Source organism: Ceratotherium simum, chromosome 2, assembly GCF_057802395.1.
Source record: "Ceratotherium simum simum isolate JZ-2026a chromosome 2, ASM5780239v1, whole genome shotgun sequence".
NCBI lineage: Eukaryota > Metazoa > Chordata > Mammalia > Perissodactyla > Rhinocerotidae > Ceratotherium > Ceratotherium simum.
Window position 1 is genome coordinate 77,442,956 of NC_141901.1, and position 15,942 is coordinate 77,458,897.

The 15,942-nt window shown below is 36.2% G+C and overlaps 1 protein-coding gene across 10 annotated transcripts in view; it reads left to right on the top strand.

The window, feature by feature from the left end:
- Window positions 1-6,340, top strand: part of ODF2L (outer dense fiber of sperm tails 2 like) — a 40,851-nt gene extending 34,511 nt beyond the window's left edge. For all 10 annotated transcript variants that reach the window (XM_087448165.1, XM_087448139.1, XM_087448147.1 and 7 more), the window contains one exon: window positions 1,310-6,340. In XM_087448165.1, the coding sequence (XP_087304291.1) occupies window positions 1,310-1,438 (129 nt within the window). In that variant the 3' untranslated portion in view covers window positions 1,439-6,340. The remainder of the gene's footprint in view (window positions 1-1,309) is intronic.
- Window positions 6,341-15,942: the final 9,602 nt, after the last annotated feature.

Genomic DNA, 15,942 nt, shown 5'->3' on the forward strand with positions numbered 1-15,942 from the left:
AAGTGCCCCAGTGGGGACCAGAGTGGATGCACAGACCCAACGGTGACCCAGCAGCTTAACCCAGGCCAACCTTCCTGAAGCCTGAAATGTCTTTGGAGTCTTATGTATTATCCTAAAATCCATGTACATTTTACATTCTACTCTACAATATGTGTGTTTATATTAATATTTTCCCTCCAAATTTTTGAGTAAAATTGACGTTCCACAAAGATTCACTAGATTCATTTTGTGACTTTGTGTAGCCCAGCCTAGCGCATTGCTTCATACCACCCCACTTCCCCTGAGGGACATCACTCAGTTTCAGAACATATCAGGTATCACTGAACACCTGATAGGAAGGAAATAAAAGATCTCTCTTCTCAAGGTGGCTACATTTTAGTTGGCAGCTAGATGGTATTTGCAGCCTGTCTTTAAAGTATGATTTTCGGTGAACAGATCTACTTGAGAATTTGTATGCAACTGAATATTTAAAAAATATATTAGGTATTTAATTTTTTTCCTCAAATGAAGAACACCTATTATATTGAGTTCTTTTTATTTTTTAAAGAATTCTAAAAGTAAAATGTTCATATTATCAAAACTAGAATTCTGTCCATTTTTAAGACAGCAAAGAAATTTTTATGGTATGAAATATGAATTTTTAGGCAGAGAAAATGGCAAAAACTAGTATTAAAATATGTCATGTTTGGGGCTGGCCCAGTGGTGTAGTGGTTAAGTTTGTGTGCTCTGCTTTGGCAACCCAGGGTTCACTGGTTCAGATCCTGGGTGCACACCTACATACCACTCGTCAAGCCATACTGTGGCGGTGTCCCATATACAAACAAGTGGAGGAAAATTGGCATGGATATTAGCTCAGAGACAATCTTCCTCAAGCAAAAAGAGGAAGATTGGCAACAGATGTTAGCTCAGGGCCAATCTTCCTCACACACACACACACACACACACACACACACACAAGTCATGTTAACTAATGGATATTATGACAGTTTAAAATAAGACCCACTTATTAAGTTAACCATGTTAAATATGTAATAATTTGGGGCTAAGTAAATGCATTACAACAAACTATATCACATGTATATGTCACTAGATAGATCACTAGATAACCATGGATGTGCTTTAGTTATTCCAGATTTTAAAGACAAGTGAGCTCTACGATAAGTTAATAATGAACACATCAGATGTTAGGATTCTTTTAAAAAATTAAAAATCATGTATTCAATTACTGTATATATAAATTTTATATTATGACTCTGTCCTTTGATGTGAATGTCATTACTGATTATCTTTATTTCTTTTTTTTATTTAGAAAGCACAACATCAGGAAGTATGTTTGAAAGAAATACAACATAGTCTTGAAAAGTCGGAGAATCAAAATGAGAGTATTAAGAATTATTTACAGTTTCTTAAAACTTCTTATGTAACAATGTTTGGATAAATTATTGAACTTATTTTCTATAAGCAATAGGTTTTTACTGTGAGTCTAAAAAGTGATTAGGTAAAAAATAAATATACTATCTGTTGTTATACTTTATGATTTATGGGTGGTAGTATTAGAATTTTTATATAAAGATTTTTGAAACATAATTTATTGTCCAATTGAAACTTTAAAACAAGAGAGATGTTAGTATTCCTTTTTGCTGGATAATTTTCACTTAGCTCTGGTTTAATTCCTGTTTAAATTATTTTGGTTTTTAGAATATTTTTCACACACAGATATACAAAAGAAGCCAGAATCATTCTTTGTGACTGTCTGTAGCCACCATTCAAGTGAATTTGTAATAAATCTAGGCCAATTATCAGCCAAATACATGATTTTAAATAATGTATATAATTATTTTACATTGTGGTGCTGTATAGATATAATAAAGGCAAATATTCTGGATATTAATTTTTAATAATGGTATAATTACATACTTTCTAAAGATACCAAATGTCTCAATGTACTTAATATTGCTTCAAGTGTATGCTAAGATGCAATTATAATTTCTGTGAGGTTTTAAATATAGAATTTTAAGTTGTAGCTATTAAATGCCAACTGATGGTCACACATGAAAATATATTGGCATGCACTGTTTCTTTATGAAGGATAGGTATTCAGACTTTCCTATGAATTCGTAGTCTGTTTTGTTCATTTTATGTTAGCGATTATCTGATATTATTAGTGTAGATGTTCTAAAACCCCTGAGTTAACTAAAAGATTAAGGGGAACAACTGGTCCCACCCCTTCCATGGCCAACTCACATGGGATGATCAAAATAAGCACTCCTAATACCAAGAAGCTTTAGGATAAGGTCTTTATTATTGGGATGATATAGAGGAGATACCACGAACTTGTTCCCCATAATCTCCCACCCTATGCTATGTGCCAAGGCAGGATACCCTGGAAGGGGATGGATGTGGTTGACAAGGGGTCAAGTAATAGTGACTCCTCGCAGATGGTGGCTTGAGAGCTGTTCATTCAAAGGAACAATCAGGTCTCAAAAGACCATTCGAGAGGCAAGTTGTGTACTACACAGTGCAGCTTATGAACAAAACTCAGTCTCCGCAAGATGTTTTATCCTCTTCTCCAATCAAAAATGGAGACCTGCATTTCTCTGATTCCCTCACTCCTAAGACTGCCATATCATCTGTAAGGGCTTACTTTCTAATGACCCATCTGCTTCATAGTATTTTTCTTAAAATAGCAAAATATTGTAATGTCAGAAACTGGCCACATTTTTTGCCTAACAATGTTAGTGTTACCTTTTTTTTTTTTGGTAAATCATGATACCTGTGGTACTAAAACACATGCTTGACCCTTGTGATTCTTTCTTCATCTCCTAAGGCAAAGGGAGCCATAAGAAATACTCACGAAATGAAACAGAGGTTCCTGGTATTGCTCACTAGACTGTGAGCTCCTTTAGGACAGAACTGTGTCTTACTCATATTTCTATCTCAGCCCCTACACATTACCTGGTACATAGTAGGTACTCAATTGATGTTTGTGGACAGATAAATGGATGGAAGTTGAAAGAGGTAGGTATTCATCTTGTTTTAGATGTGAAAACATGTAAGCTTAGAGGGATTAACTACCGTGGCTGTGGTAGTCAGCATTTGGAAGGCAGCCACGCTCACCTCTATACCACCCACGCTGCACTGCAGTCAGCATTTGAACTCAAGCCTTCTGACTCCATAATTAAAGTTGTGTGTACTGTGCTGCTTTCCTGTTGCAAGCAGTGGCGGCAGCAGCCCAGCAGCAACACTGCTGTTGTTTATTGAGTACTTGCTACACGCCAGACCAAGTTCTGAGGATGGTACACGTGTTAACTCATGTAATCTGTACGCTTGATGAGATAGGTGCTAGTAATTGCATTCACTTTTCAGGAAACCAAAACACAGCAAGCCCAAGGTCACACAGCTAGTGAGCGGCAGGCATCTGGAGCCTCTCCTCTTGATTCTAACCATACTACTTTCAGCTACATTTCATAAAGTATTGGTTTTTTTAAACAATCATGCACTTACCTCATCTGTGAGTACTTTCTCTTTTTTATTTTATATTTTTAATTTTTATCAATGTAGTTTGTGTATATGGCATTTAAAAATTGGTACCTGCAGTGTTTTAGATAGACTGTGGAAGGGAAAGACTGTCACAAAGTCCCTAAGGTCGGCACTCAGACGCTAGAGACATAGGACAACAAAAGAAGTGTGCCAGATCCTAGAAGAACTTGAACAACCTGTGCTTACTGTTTCCATGTGAGCACTAAGCACAGACATTAGGCTCTTCTGGTGTGTGAACCGCACGCAGCGTCGGGGAGGCCCAGAGTCAGGGCCTTGGTGTGCCTGAGCAGTGTCTGCTTCCAGCTTCCCACCCTCCCAGAAAGCCTTTGTCCCCACAGTGCTAACAGGCTGGCAGGATTTTCCTTTTATCCTTGATATTCAGAGCCTCATGACTTCCTTAAGTTCTAAAAGTTTTCTTCCATTGTTTATGTGATTCTTCTCTACATGTTCCTTTCCTCCTCATTTTGTCACCCAGATCTGACCTCCATGCAACTTGCCCTGTGACACCTCAGGGCGTCACAGGGTTTCTTGTGAGGTATTTCTTCCACCTGACTTTTCTGACCACTGATGTGGTTCTCAAGGGCAGTCATTCTCTTTTTCTGTCAGATATTGAGTTTCTAATTAAGAAATCATATTTTTTTAGTTCCTGAAACTGTTGGATTTTGTGGGATATTTTTGTTTTTAGAGCTCTAATTCCATTCTATTTTCATTAAAATTCTCTTCTGTTTCTTCTATTGGTTCTGCTTCAGTAGGCATCTCCTGTTTCTGTTCTTCTGGCCATCTTTCTTTCCAAGCCCCATACGCGAGTGTTAATTTTCCTTGCCTCCCCATGGTTGTGGTTCCCTCAGTACCTGCCAGCAGCCTTGCACATTTCTTGGGCAGTAGCAGACCAAGTGGTGAAAGATGTGGTGGCTTCAGTTCTCCTGGGCCTGGACCTGTTACCCTCTGCTGAAGTACTTGCTATGAGAAACTGTTCTGCTCCCAGACTTTTCCAGTCACAAGTAACTTTGTCAACTACAAAGACTGGAAACACTTCATTCCACTGGAGAACCCGCTTCAAGGTTTTCTGGCGTCAGCAAGTTTGTTGCAGCAAACAAGTCAAGTCCCCTTTGGAGGGGAACGCAGGCAGCATCCGTACCTTGAATCAGGTGCAGCGGTTTAAAGAATGAGTTCAGTCTCTATCTGCTGGCTTAAGATTGTTCATGATTTTTATTTTTAGGTGAAGAAAAATCACAGAATTATGTATTCGTTATGATTCACTTTTTGTAATCAAAACAAGCATCTCTCTATTTGTGTATATAAGTTCACATATGTTGGTGTGAGCATGGAGAAAGGTGTAGAGAAGCCTACATGCCTTGGTAGGGATGGAGGAAATAGTAATAACTTTCCACCTATTCTAATAAGATTCTATTACTTTCAGCTTTTTCCTAGTCAGATAGTAAATGTTAAAGGTTGGAGGACAGGCATGAGAGGTGTAGGGAGCGGGAGAGTAGGATTGGTGAGAGGTCATGGTCTGAGAATGAAATATTAGAATTTGATTTTCAGAGGTGGAGTGGTTTTGGACAAGGAAAAAGTGAAGAGAAGCCTGCTTGAGATGGAGATGGAGGTCACTGGAGTCCAGGGTGTTGAGTAACTGAGGAGCCTTGGATGTGGAAGCTCTCTAGGATGTGGAAGGAATTGGGGTAGAGCTGAAGAACAAGCATCCTGGTTAGATGTGAGCAGATGAGTAGATGACTGTGATAAGGAATGAAGTTTTAAAACTCTAGCGATGGTTTCTGACTGCATTTAGAATAAAATTCAAAGTCCTGGCCCTCATGTGCATGGCCTCAAGGCCCTGCCCACCTCTTCCTGTCCTTCTCATACCGCTGTCCTCACCCGCTATGCCCAGTTGCACCTGGTTTCCTTGAAAACGAGATCCTTCCTCCCTTCCTTTTCGCATCTTAAAATGCTCTTTCCCCCACTCTTGGCCTGACTAAATCCTACTCATTATTTTGTGTACCTTCCTCTTCTTTTCTCTCATAATTAGCAATTATTTCTCATGTGATTATTTGTTTCATATTTGTCTCACTAGATTTTAACCCCTGTGAGGATTCACTGTTCTGTAGCCTGTATCTACCACATAGCAGGCATTAGGTACAAATTTATTGGACAGATAGATAGATGGAGGGATGGTTATATTGCCCTTAGTTCTGAGCTTTAAAGTAGGGAGAGGAGATTTGCCTAAGAAACAGGGCAATTATACAGAGTCTGTGAGAATGAGGAGTTTTTACTCCTGAGGGCTGTAAGGGAAGCTGTTTCTTGGGTGAGGGATTGGGTTTCCTTTCAGGCAGAAGTAGAGACTGAAGAGATTCAGGGTGCAGGAGACCTTGTTTATAATCAGACATGTGTTCCAGAGGCCACAGTGGAAAATGGGAAGGAGTTGGCGTTGGGAGTGTCAGGAAGGTAGAATGAGTTCCTTTACAGCTGCTTGCTTCAGATAGTTTAAGAGGAATTTCTCTTTTTTTTTTTTCTTGTCTCAAGAATCAATAAAAATCTCATGTGTTGGGGCCGGCCCAGTGGTGTAGTGGTTAAATTCACATGCTCTGCTTTGGCGGCCCGGGGGTTCGCAGGTTTGGACCCCGGGCGCGGACCTACCCGCTGCTTATCAAGCCATACTGTGGCAGGCATCCCACGTATAAAGTAGAGGAAGATGGACATGAATGTTAGCCCAGGGCCAGTCTTCCTCAGCAAAAAGAGGAGGATTGGCAACAGATGTTAGCTCAGGGCTAATCTTCCTCACCAAAAAAAAAAAAAAAAAATCCCTTGTCTTCTTTTCATTTGATACTATTGAATTGAACAAGTTGCTTAAATCCCAAGTGTAACTTAGTGTTTTTGATTTATTTAACATTACAACTAGTTGTGGTACTTTCAGATAACACTTCCACAAAAGAAAAAATAAATATTAAAAATAAATAACATTTTTTTCCTTAAAATTTAATTTATGATTTCCTTAAAATTGTAAAGTTTAGGCTTATTTTTAAAAATAACTCAAGTATCTTGCTTGTTTTCTTCTTCGGCATAGTTGGGGTGGGGGGGTTGGAGGGAGGAAGAACTGTTAGGAGCCCTCTTTATCTAGTTTGTTATTAGATGAAGTTAATATTGACAACAGATTACAGTTAAAACCATAAAAATTAAACCTGTGATTAACTATCATATCTTATTTGATTAGAAGCATTTTAATTATACACTGTGACTGCTTTTTGCAAACTTAAAGTTTATTTTTTGCAACTTTTTCGTAAAAAAGAAAAGTAATTGCCTATCATTTAAAAAAAAAGAACTCGGGCTGGCCTGGTGGCGTAATGGTTAAGTTTGCGCACTCTGCTTTGGCGGCCTGGGGTTCACTGGTTCAGATCCCGGGCGCAGACCTATGCACCGCTGATTAAGCCACGCTGTGGCGGCGTCCCATATACAAAATAGAGGAAGATGGGCACAGATGTTAGCTCCAGGCTAATCTTCCTCAGCCAAAAGAGGAAGATTGGCAACGGATGTTAGCTTAGGGCGAATCTTCCTCTCACACACACAAAAAAAGAGCTCAATTTTTTTTAAAAAAGAACTATTTCTTTTTTAAAAATTTACTTTTAAAGTTTTCAAAAGAACTATTTCTTTTGAAACATTGTTTTAGCCTTTCTGATAGTGTGCATGGAGTTGAACACTATTAGAAGCTGAAGCATTTCAAGAAATAAGAAGTTTAATTTCACATGAGCTGTCTCGTGTTAAAACACTGAGCATAACACTTGAAAGTATAGTAGACACAAAGATTTCTATACTTTCTTTTTCCTGCCCACATATAAAGAGCTCTTACAAATTAATAAAATATGAATGCCCATCAGATAAAATGGCCAAAGGATAACAGATAACTCATAAGAATTACTAATGGCCAATAAACATGTTTGCAAGATGTTCAGATTTACTAGTAAAGAAATGTAAATGAAAATTAATCTTTTTTTTCCTACAATAATTTTAAAGAGATAATTCCTTATATTGAAAAGATGGGATAAAATGAGAATTCTCACACACTACCAATGGGACTTACTCTTCCATTATCTCTGGATATACCATAATATATTAATTATTGCTCCACTGTTGGATAGTTACGTTGTTTCCATGTTTTCTATGTTATAAATTTTTCTGCAGTGAATATGATTATGCACAATTCCTTGTGTGCATCTAATTATTACTTTAGGATAAATGCCTAGATGTGAATTATTGTATCAAATGCCATGAAAAATTTCAAGGTTCTTGAAACAGAATTGTTCATGCCATTTGCTACAATAATTTGCAGGTTATGCATTTATCCTAAAATAATAATTAGATGCTGGCAGGAACTACTTCTGTTATGCCACTCCATTGCTTAGCCAATGCCTGGCACCTCGTAAGAACAATTAAATCTTGTCATTTGACATTCAAATGAATATCAATTTGGTCAAATCATCTCTCAATTTTAGTTATAACTGTATTTATTTAGTTATAACTGTAACATAGGAACATGCTTTGAAAATTATAAGGAGTTCTGAAGTTGTAAATATTAATATTTGTTCATAATTTTAGAAGTGCTGTATTTTTATTTCTCATTAATATTTAGTCGATGGCAGTTCAAGTAATACCTGAAGCTGATGTTTATTCTGTATTATTTGTAGCTGATGTTACATCTCTATTTATTTGATTATCCATTTGTATTAAATTCTCTTATGTTGTTAAAAGTCGTCAAGTCCTAGTTAGTATAAAATGAATTCTGAAATGAATCTTTGTTTGAGATAGATATATAAAATATTTTCTACTTCTCTGTGACTTGCCTTTTCATTTTCTTAATTGTGACTTTTGATGATCAGAGGTCTTAATTTTAATATTCTGTTATAGTTCTCCAGAGAAACAGAATATTTTGGTATTGGCTCATGTGATTATGGAGTCTGAGGAGTCCCATGATCTGCTGTCTGCAGCTAGAGTCCCAGGAAAGCCGGTGATGTTCTTTGAAGGCCTGAAAGCCAATGTTATAGAGTCTAGTCTGAGTCTGTAGGCCCGCAAGCCAGGAGTGCTGCGGGCAGAAGACTGAGGTCCCAGCTCAGTAGTCAGGCAGAGAGCCAGTGAATCCTCTCTTCCTCCGCCTTTTTTTTTGTTCTGTTCAGGCCCTCAATGGATTGGATGATGCCCACCCACATTGGAAAGAGCAGTCTGCTTTACTCAGTCTGCCAATTCAAATGCTAATCTCTTCTAGAAACACCCTCACAGACACACCCAGAAATAATGTTTAATCAGATACCTGGGCATCCTATGACCTAGTCAAGTTGGCACATAAAATTAACTATCACAAATATAGTCCAGTTTATCAATTGTTTCCTTTATGGTTAGCACCTTTTGTGTTCTGTTTCAGAAATCTTTGCCTATTTCAAGCTGATGAAGAGGGTCTCCTATGTTTTCTTCTAAAAGCTTTATTGTTTTACCTTTCATATTTCAATCTGCAATCCATCTTGGATAGATTCTGTGTATGGTTTGAATGAGGAGATAAGATTTTTTTTTTCATATGGATCTCCAGGTGACTTGGCACCATTTATTGAAAATCAAATTCATTCCCCACTGTACTTCAGTGTCACCTTTGTCATTAGGCAGATAAATCAGATGTTATAAATCAGATGTGTGGTTTCTTTTTGAACTGTATTCTGTTCCATTGTTTGATTTTTTTTTTTACTTTTGCACCAGTACCAGTCTGTCCTCTAGCTTTGTTCTTCAAGATTGCTTTAGCCGTTCTTGGTCCTTTTTATTTCAATGTAAATTTTAAATTCAGCTTGTCAATATCTACCTAAAAAGTTAAACATTGGTGCTTTTGATTGGGGTTGTGTCAAACTTAAAGATCTATGTAGATTAGTTTGGGAAAGATGACTGACATCTTTATTATTGGTGAATATTGTGTATCCTTCCAGTTATTTAGAGAATTTTTAGAAAAATTTAAATAATATTTTGTAGTTTTCAATCAAATGCTTTGTACATATTTTGTTAGTCCTAGGTTTTGATTTTTTTGATGCTCCTATCAATGGTATTTCTAAACTTGAATTTTCTACATATTTGTTGTTGTGATACAGCAGTAGAGTTATTTTTTGTATACTCACCTTGTATTCAGATATACTGATGAAATTATTTAATTCTAATAGTTTATATGTTCTTTTGGATTTTCTATGTACACAAGCATGTCATTTGCAAATAAAGACACTCATTTCTCCTTTTCAATTCTTATGCCGTTCTTTTCTCTTTCTTCCTTATTGCACTGGATAGAACCTCCCATACGATTTTGAATAGAAATCTCAAGAGCAAATATTGTCTTATTTGAAATCTTAGGGAGAGCTTTCAATAATTCACCATTAAATATTATATTTGCTGTAGGTTATTGTAGATATATTACCAGATTAAGAAATGTCCTTCTATTCATACTTTGCTAAGAGTTTTGATTATGAATGGATGTTGGATTTTGTGAAATGCTATTTAGTATATCAAAATAATTATATGATTTCCCCCCTTTTTGGTAAATAGTGTGAATTAGATTAATTGATTTCAAATATTAAACCACCTTTGCACTTATGAAATAAACCCCATTTGGTCATCTATATTATCCTTTTTGTATATTACTGGATTAAACTTGCTAATATTTTGTTTAAGATTTTTACATCTATTTCCATGTGAGAGATTGGACTGTAATTTTTTTTTTTCTTAAAAATGTCCTTGTTGGGGCTGGCCCGGTAGCGCAGCGGTTAAGTGTGTGTGCTCTGCTTTGGCAGCCCGGGGTTTGCGGGTTCGGATCCTGGGCGCCCACAGACACACCACTTGTCAAGCCATGCTGTGATGGCATCCCATATAAAGTAGAGGAAGATGGGCACGGATGTTAGCCCAGGGCCAATCTTCCTCAGCAAAAAGAGGAGGATTGGCATCAGATGTTAGCTCAGTCTGGGTGATTTCTGTTGATCTAACGTCCAATTCACTAATTCTTTCCTTGGTTAGATCCATTGAAGAAGTTCTTTATCTCTGATATCATGCCTTTTATCCGTAGCATTTCTATTTAACTTTTTTGTAGTTTCCATTTGTCTGAAATTCCCCATTTGTTAATACATATTGTGCATGTGTTAATTATTTCCTTTAACATATTAATCATAGTTATTTTTACGTTCCTTTCTGATAATGCGAACATCTAGGTCATCACTGGGTCTAGTTTTGTTGCATTATCTCTTGACAATGAATTATTTTTAGTCTTGCTTTTTTGTGCATCTTATAATTTTTGATTGAATGGTGTATGTTGTGGATAGATGAATAGTAGACATATACATAGTATTTATGCCCAGAATTGGGTACAGCTCTTCTTCTGTCAGGCCATTAGTGTGGAGGGATAAATCAGTGTGCTCAGTAGTTGAGCTTGGTTTGAGTTTCCTTGTAGTGATAGTTTCCGTCAGAGCCCACAAATCTCTCCAGCAGTTACCTTGTGTTTATTCTGGGATTTGGGGGTGCCAAACAATGTTTCTCAGTACTCTGCTCCCCTTTTACCTTTCAGCAGTCCCTGCATACTTATACCATAGAGGGAGTCATTCTCCACTTTCCACTCCCTCCCCCAGCAGGCTTGTGATGGAGCAAGTGGCTGTCTCAGTTTTTCTGGTCCTGCCTCAGTCTTCAGCAGTCCTTTAGCTTGGGGCTCATGGTGGGGAAGATTATCAGTGTTTCTTTTCTTCCCTCCAGATGGCAGCCAAATTCTGCTTTTTATCTGTGTATATTGGGCCAGGGGCTCCCTAAGGCAGGAGAGCAATTTTCTCTACCTTCCCCAGTAGTTTCAAATCTCTGACCAGTAAAGGTATGTAAAAATCTCCCATATAATTGCATATTTTTCTGTTTCGCATTTTAATTCTGTCATTTTTCCCTGTATCTATTTTGACCTATGTTATTGTATGTATACACATTTAGAATTGTTATATTTTCCTATGGGTTGACCCCTTGTATCATTATTAAATGTCTTTCTTTATCTCTAATAATGCTTCTTGCCTTAAAGTCTATGTTGTCTGATATTAATATAGTCATACCAGCTTTCATTTGTTTAGTGTTTGCATAGTATATTTTTTTCATCCTTTACTTCCAACCTTTCTATGGCTTTATATTTTATTTTGTAAGCCACAAAATATATTTTGTTTGTTTGCTTGTTGCTTTTTCAGTTTAACAATCTTCATCTGAATATTTTAGATTATTAACATTAAATGCAATTTCCAATATAGTTGGGTTTATATTGATCTTTTTTTTCTATTTGATCCACTTTTTTTATTGTCCTATTTCTCTCCTTTGTTTTTTCTTCAGGAGCAGTCAAATATTTTTATTCCAAATTTCCTTCTATTAAAAAGGCTGTGGAAGCTAAAAATGATTTATTTTTCACCAGAGAGGTTCTACCCTTTTGCCCTTAGGCAGACTGAGTGAGGATGGGCTGGTCACCTTAATCCAATCAGCTGATTTGAGTCTGGGTTATTATTTGTTTTTGTTTTCGTTTTTTTTTTGTGAGGGAGATTGGCCCTGAGCTGACATCCATTGCCAATCCTCTTCTTTTTACTTGAGAAAGATTGTCCCTGAGCTAACATCTGTGCCAATCTTCCTCTATTTTGTATGTGGGACACTGCCACAGCATTGCTTGATGAGTGGTGTGTAGGTCCGTGCCTGGGATCTGAACCCACGAACCCCAGGCCACCAAAGCAGACCACGTGAACTTAGCCATTACACAACCAGGCCAGCCCCTGGGTTATTGTTTTGATAAGATTCAAGCTACTTCTGGTCATCCCTTTTCCAATGGCATGTCTTTTTTGGACTTTGAACTTAGAGTCTGATGGGCTCTTTCGTCTTCAGCATTGAATAACTACAGGTAATGCTACTCTGTTCTTCACAGGTTTTTTAGGTTAAGATTTTAGCCAATTGCCCCACACAGGCTCTAGCGTTCAGAAAATGGCTTGATGAAAAAACATGCTGTATGTTTGAGACCCTTCAGTCTCCAATTTTTTCCTCCATTTCCCATCGACCACCAAAAGCTCTGCTGGTTTCTCTGACCCCTAGAAGCAGTCTTCTGCCAAAGGCCAAGCCTGAATTCTCAACTACTAGCCATGTGCAGCATTGGCAACTGCCCTCTCAGAAAATGTGTCTGCTAGATGCTGAACATACGAAGATGATTAAGACCTATTTTTTTCCCTTACGACAATGATTCCTAACCTTTTTAAAACCATGACACATATAGAAAATAATATTTTTTATGTCAAACTATAGTAGACAGAGGAGGATGCTTATTGCCAGAAATTTCTGGCCCAGAGCCCTAGCCAACATGGTTTTGACCAGATCACTCCACTTTACAAGTTGAGAAGATCAGTATCTCCACATTTATATCTCATTTGTGGCACTGGCTGAGACCCTTTGCCTTAAGAAATTCATGCTATGCTGGCATTTCCTCTTATGTTCTAGCCTTTCTCTTGTGAAAGACTCTGTGAACATTTTCTCATGCTCCTTGGGGGAGAACTGGTACTGACTCCAGAGGCCTTTGGATCTGAGATGATAGGTATGTGGGCCAGAATCCCTATACCCTTTCTCAATCTGGGTCTCTATTCCGTGACTGATCTAGACTACTCATAACCTGTTATATAGAAGCAGAAATTTGTGTCTTGTTAGCCTATTTACTACCTCAGTCTTCTCTTCTGTTTTCTCTCTGTGTATTACATATTTTTTCTCATCCAGAGGAATACATAATTTACATTGTATGAAGTGCAGTGTAGTTTGGCTTTGAAATAGCTGAGATAAAGTTATCATTTGCAATGGGAAAATGACTGAAGCAAAATGGTATGTATGGTTGAGTTTATGCTTATTTGTCATTTTATTAACTTTTTTTATTCTGAGTCTGAGGATAACTTTCTTAGTATTTTACAGTTGATAAATGCATAGTCTCTGTACAGATTTTCTCAGAATAATCTCTTGGTTTACAAAAAAATGTTAACTTGTGTCTAGTTTACAAACAGATGTTTTATTTAATTTATAAATAGTTGAACCAATAATAAATTAAGAGTTTACTGTGAGACTTAGCTGAGGAAGGATGTGGAAGATTATTAGAATGTATTCGCACATTAGTGTTTAATTGATTCAGTGTGATGTCCTTTTATGGTATGATAAATATGTAGAGAGAGCAATGGCCTATGATTATGGCATTAATTCCTGCTAGGATTAGATTATAATTGGACAATGTAATCACTGTAAATACTCAGAATGGGGTAAACTGGAATGTCCAGGACAACAAGATTCCTTAAGCTGGCTTACAGTCATCAGGTTGTTGCTGGTGGTGGGAGCCTTACAAATGATGGGCTGCTGTACATATGTTAGTAGCGAGCATTAGGCAAACAGAACTATATTTAACGAGGCTAGGCCATAGGAAATGATAAAGGCTGTGGCACCTGTAATAAAACTTTATGAGGCTGCAGCAACTTCCTAATCCTAAACAGTTCAGAAATGAATTAGCAAATCCCAAATCATTAAAGACAAAAGGATCCAGTGATGATTCTTTTTCCAACTGCTAATAATGAGGTGATTCTGTAACCACATACCTAAGTGAATGATTTGGGGATTCCCAAAGAAAGAGAGACATTTTTACCAACATAAACAAATAATCAAGTTACCTATCACATGTTAATGATTAATGAATTGATAAGAGAATAAAGAATGAGGTGTATTGTGAGATAAGTTAAAGCACATTTAAAGTTTAATGATTATTAAGGCAATGGGAGACAGTATAGAGTTCCTTACTTTACGTCTCAATTAATTTAAGTTTTTGTATCTACAGTATAAGTTCTATAGTTTTCTTCAAACTGCTCATACATATTTCTTTGTAAAATTATTTCTAAGTATTTTGGATTTTTTTGTGTAGCTATCGAGAATTGTTAGCTTCTAACTAATGATTAATACTATATATGAACACTATAATTTTTATCTTATATTTAGTCACATTACTAATTAATTCTGTTAGTTTTTCTATTGATTCTCTTGCCTTTTCTGAATAGGAAGTAAAGATTGTAATTAGCAATATTCATAGTTAACATTGTACTTTATTAAATATCATTCGTGTTTAAAATGTCTTTTTACAAATGATTTATTCATATCAGGATCCAAACAAAATCCACACATTGCACTTGGTAGACATGTTTCCTGAACCTATAACAGTTCTCCTTTCTTTATTTTTCATGACATTTATTTATGGAATAAATTGGATCGTTTGCCCTATAGAATTTCTTACAGTTTGTATTTGGCTGATTATATCCTCATAGCATTATTTAACATGTTTCTCCATCTGCTGTATTTCCTATAAACTAGTAGTTAGGTCAAAAAATCTTAATTGAATTCAATTCGAAATCTTTTTAGCAAGAATACTTAATAAGTGGCACTGTATACTTTCAATTGCATCACATTAGGAGCAATATAATGTCTGGTTGTCCTACTATTACTAACGTTCAAATGGATCAGTGGATTCAGGTGATGTCAGACTGATTCATTCATTAAAAACAATTACATCAACTTTTTACTAAATGCTTTTAAGCAGCCATTGATGATCATTGTCAAGATCTATTATTTCATTAGGGAATCATAAAATAGTGGTTTTCTAATTCTGTTATTCTCCTGCTTTTATTCATTACTGCCTTTCTATAAAATACTTTATTTCATAAACTGTTTAATTATCCTGACAAAGAAAGCTGAAGTGCTTGATTCAATTTTTAGAATGATGAGTGAGAGCCTAGCTGCCTCCAGAAGTGACAAATAATGTTTTTTGGGTTTTTTGGTATATTCTTACAGACACATATATTATATATATGTGTATTTCAACCCATTGCAGTAATTTATTTTTATTATATATAAATAATAAAAGATTCTAATGCTTTCAATTCATATCTGGCCACTTCCCGTAATAGTCAGTAAGGTGTGTGTGTGTGTGTGTGTGTGTGTGTGTGTATGCATGGTTTGCATTTTTTCGTTTGTACTTTTCTAATTTTATATATGTGTTTTTAAATATTTTCTTGCTTTCATTTTTATATTATAGTAAAATATAATCTTTGTAATTTCTGCTGTTGGGAATTTATTAAGTATCTTTGTCTACTCCATTGTTAATTTTGTAAATCTTCCTTATTTTGTCTGTTTTATCTGTAATAGATTAATGCTGATGCATATTAAAGTCTCCCATTGCATGTTTGTTTCTGCCCATTTTTCCTTCTACTTGCAATATTTTTATTCTACATAATTTGATGTTATTATTTGGATATTATCTACTTCTATCAAAAGATGTCTGAGGCCATTCACTTGTTAATCCTTTGTGGGTAGCCACAAAGTTGATGACTT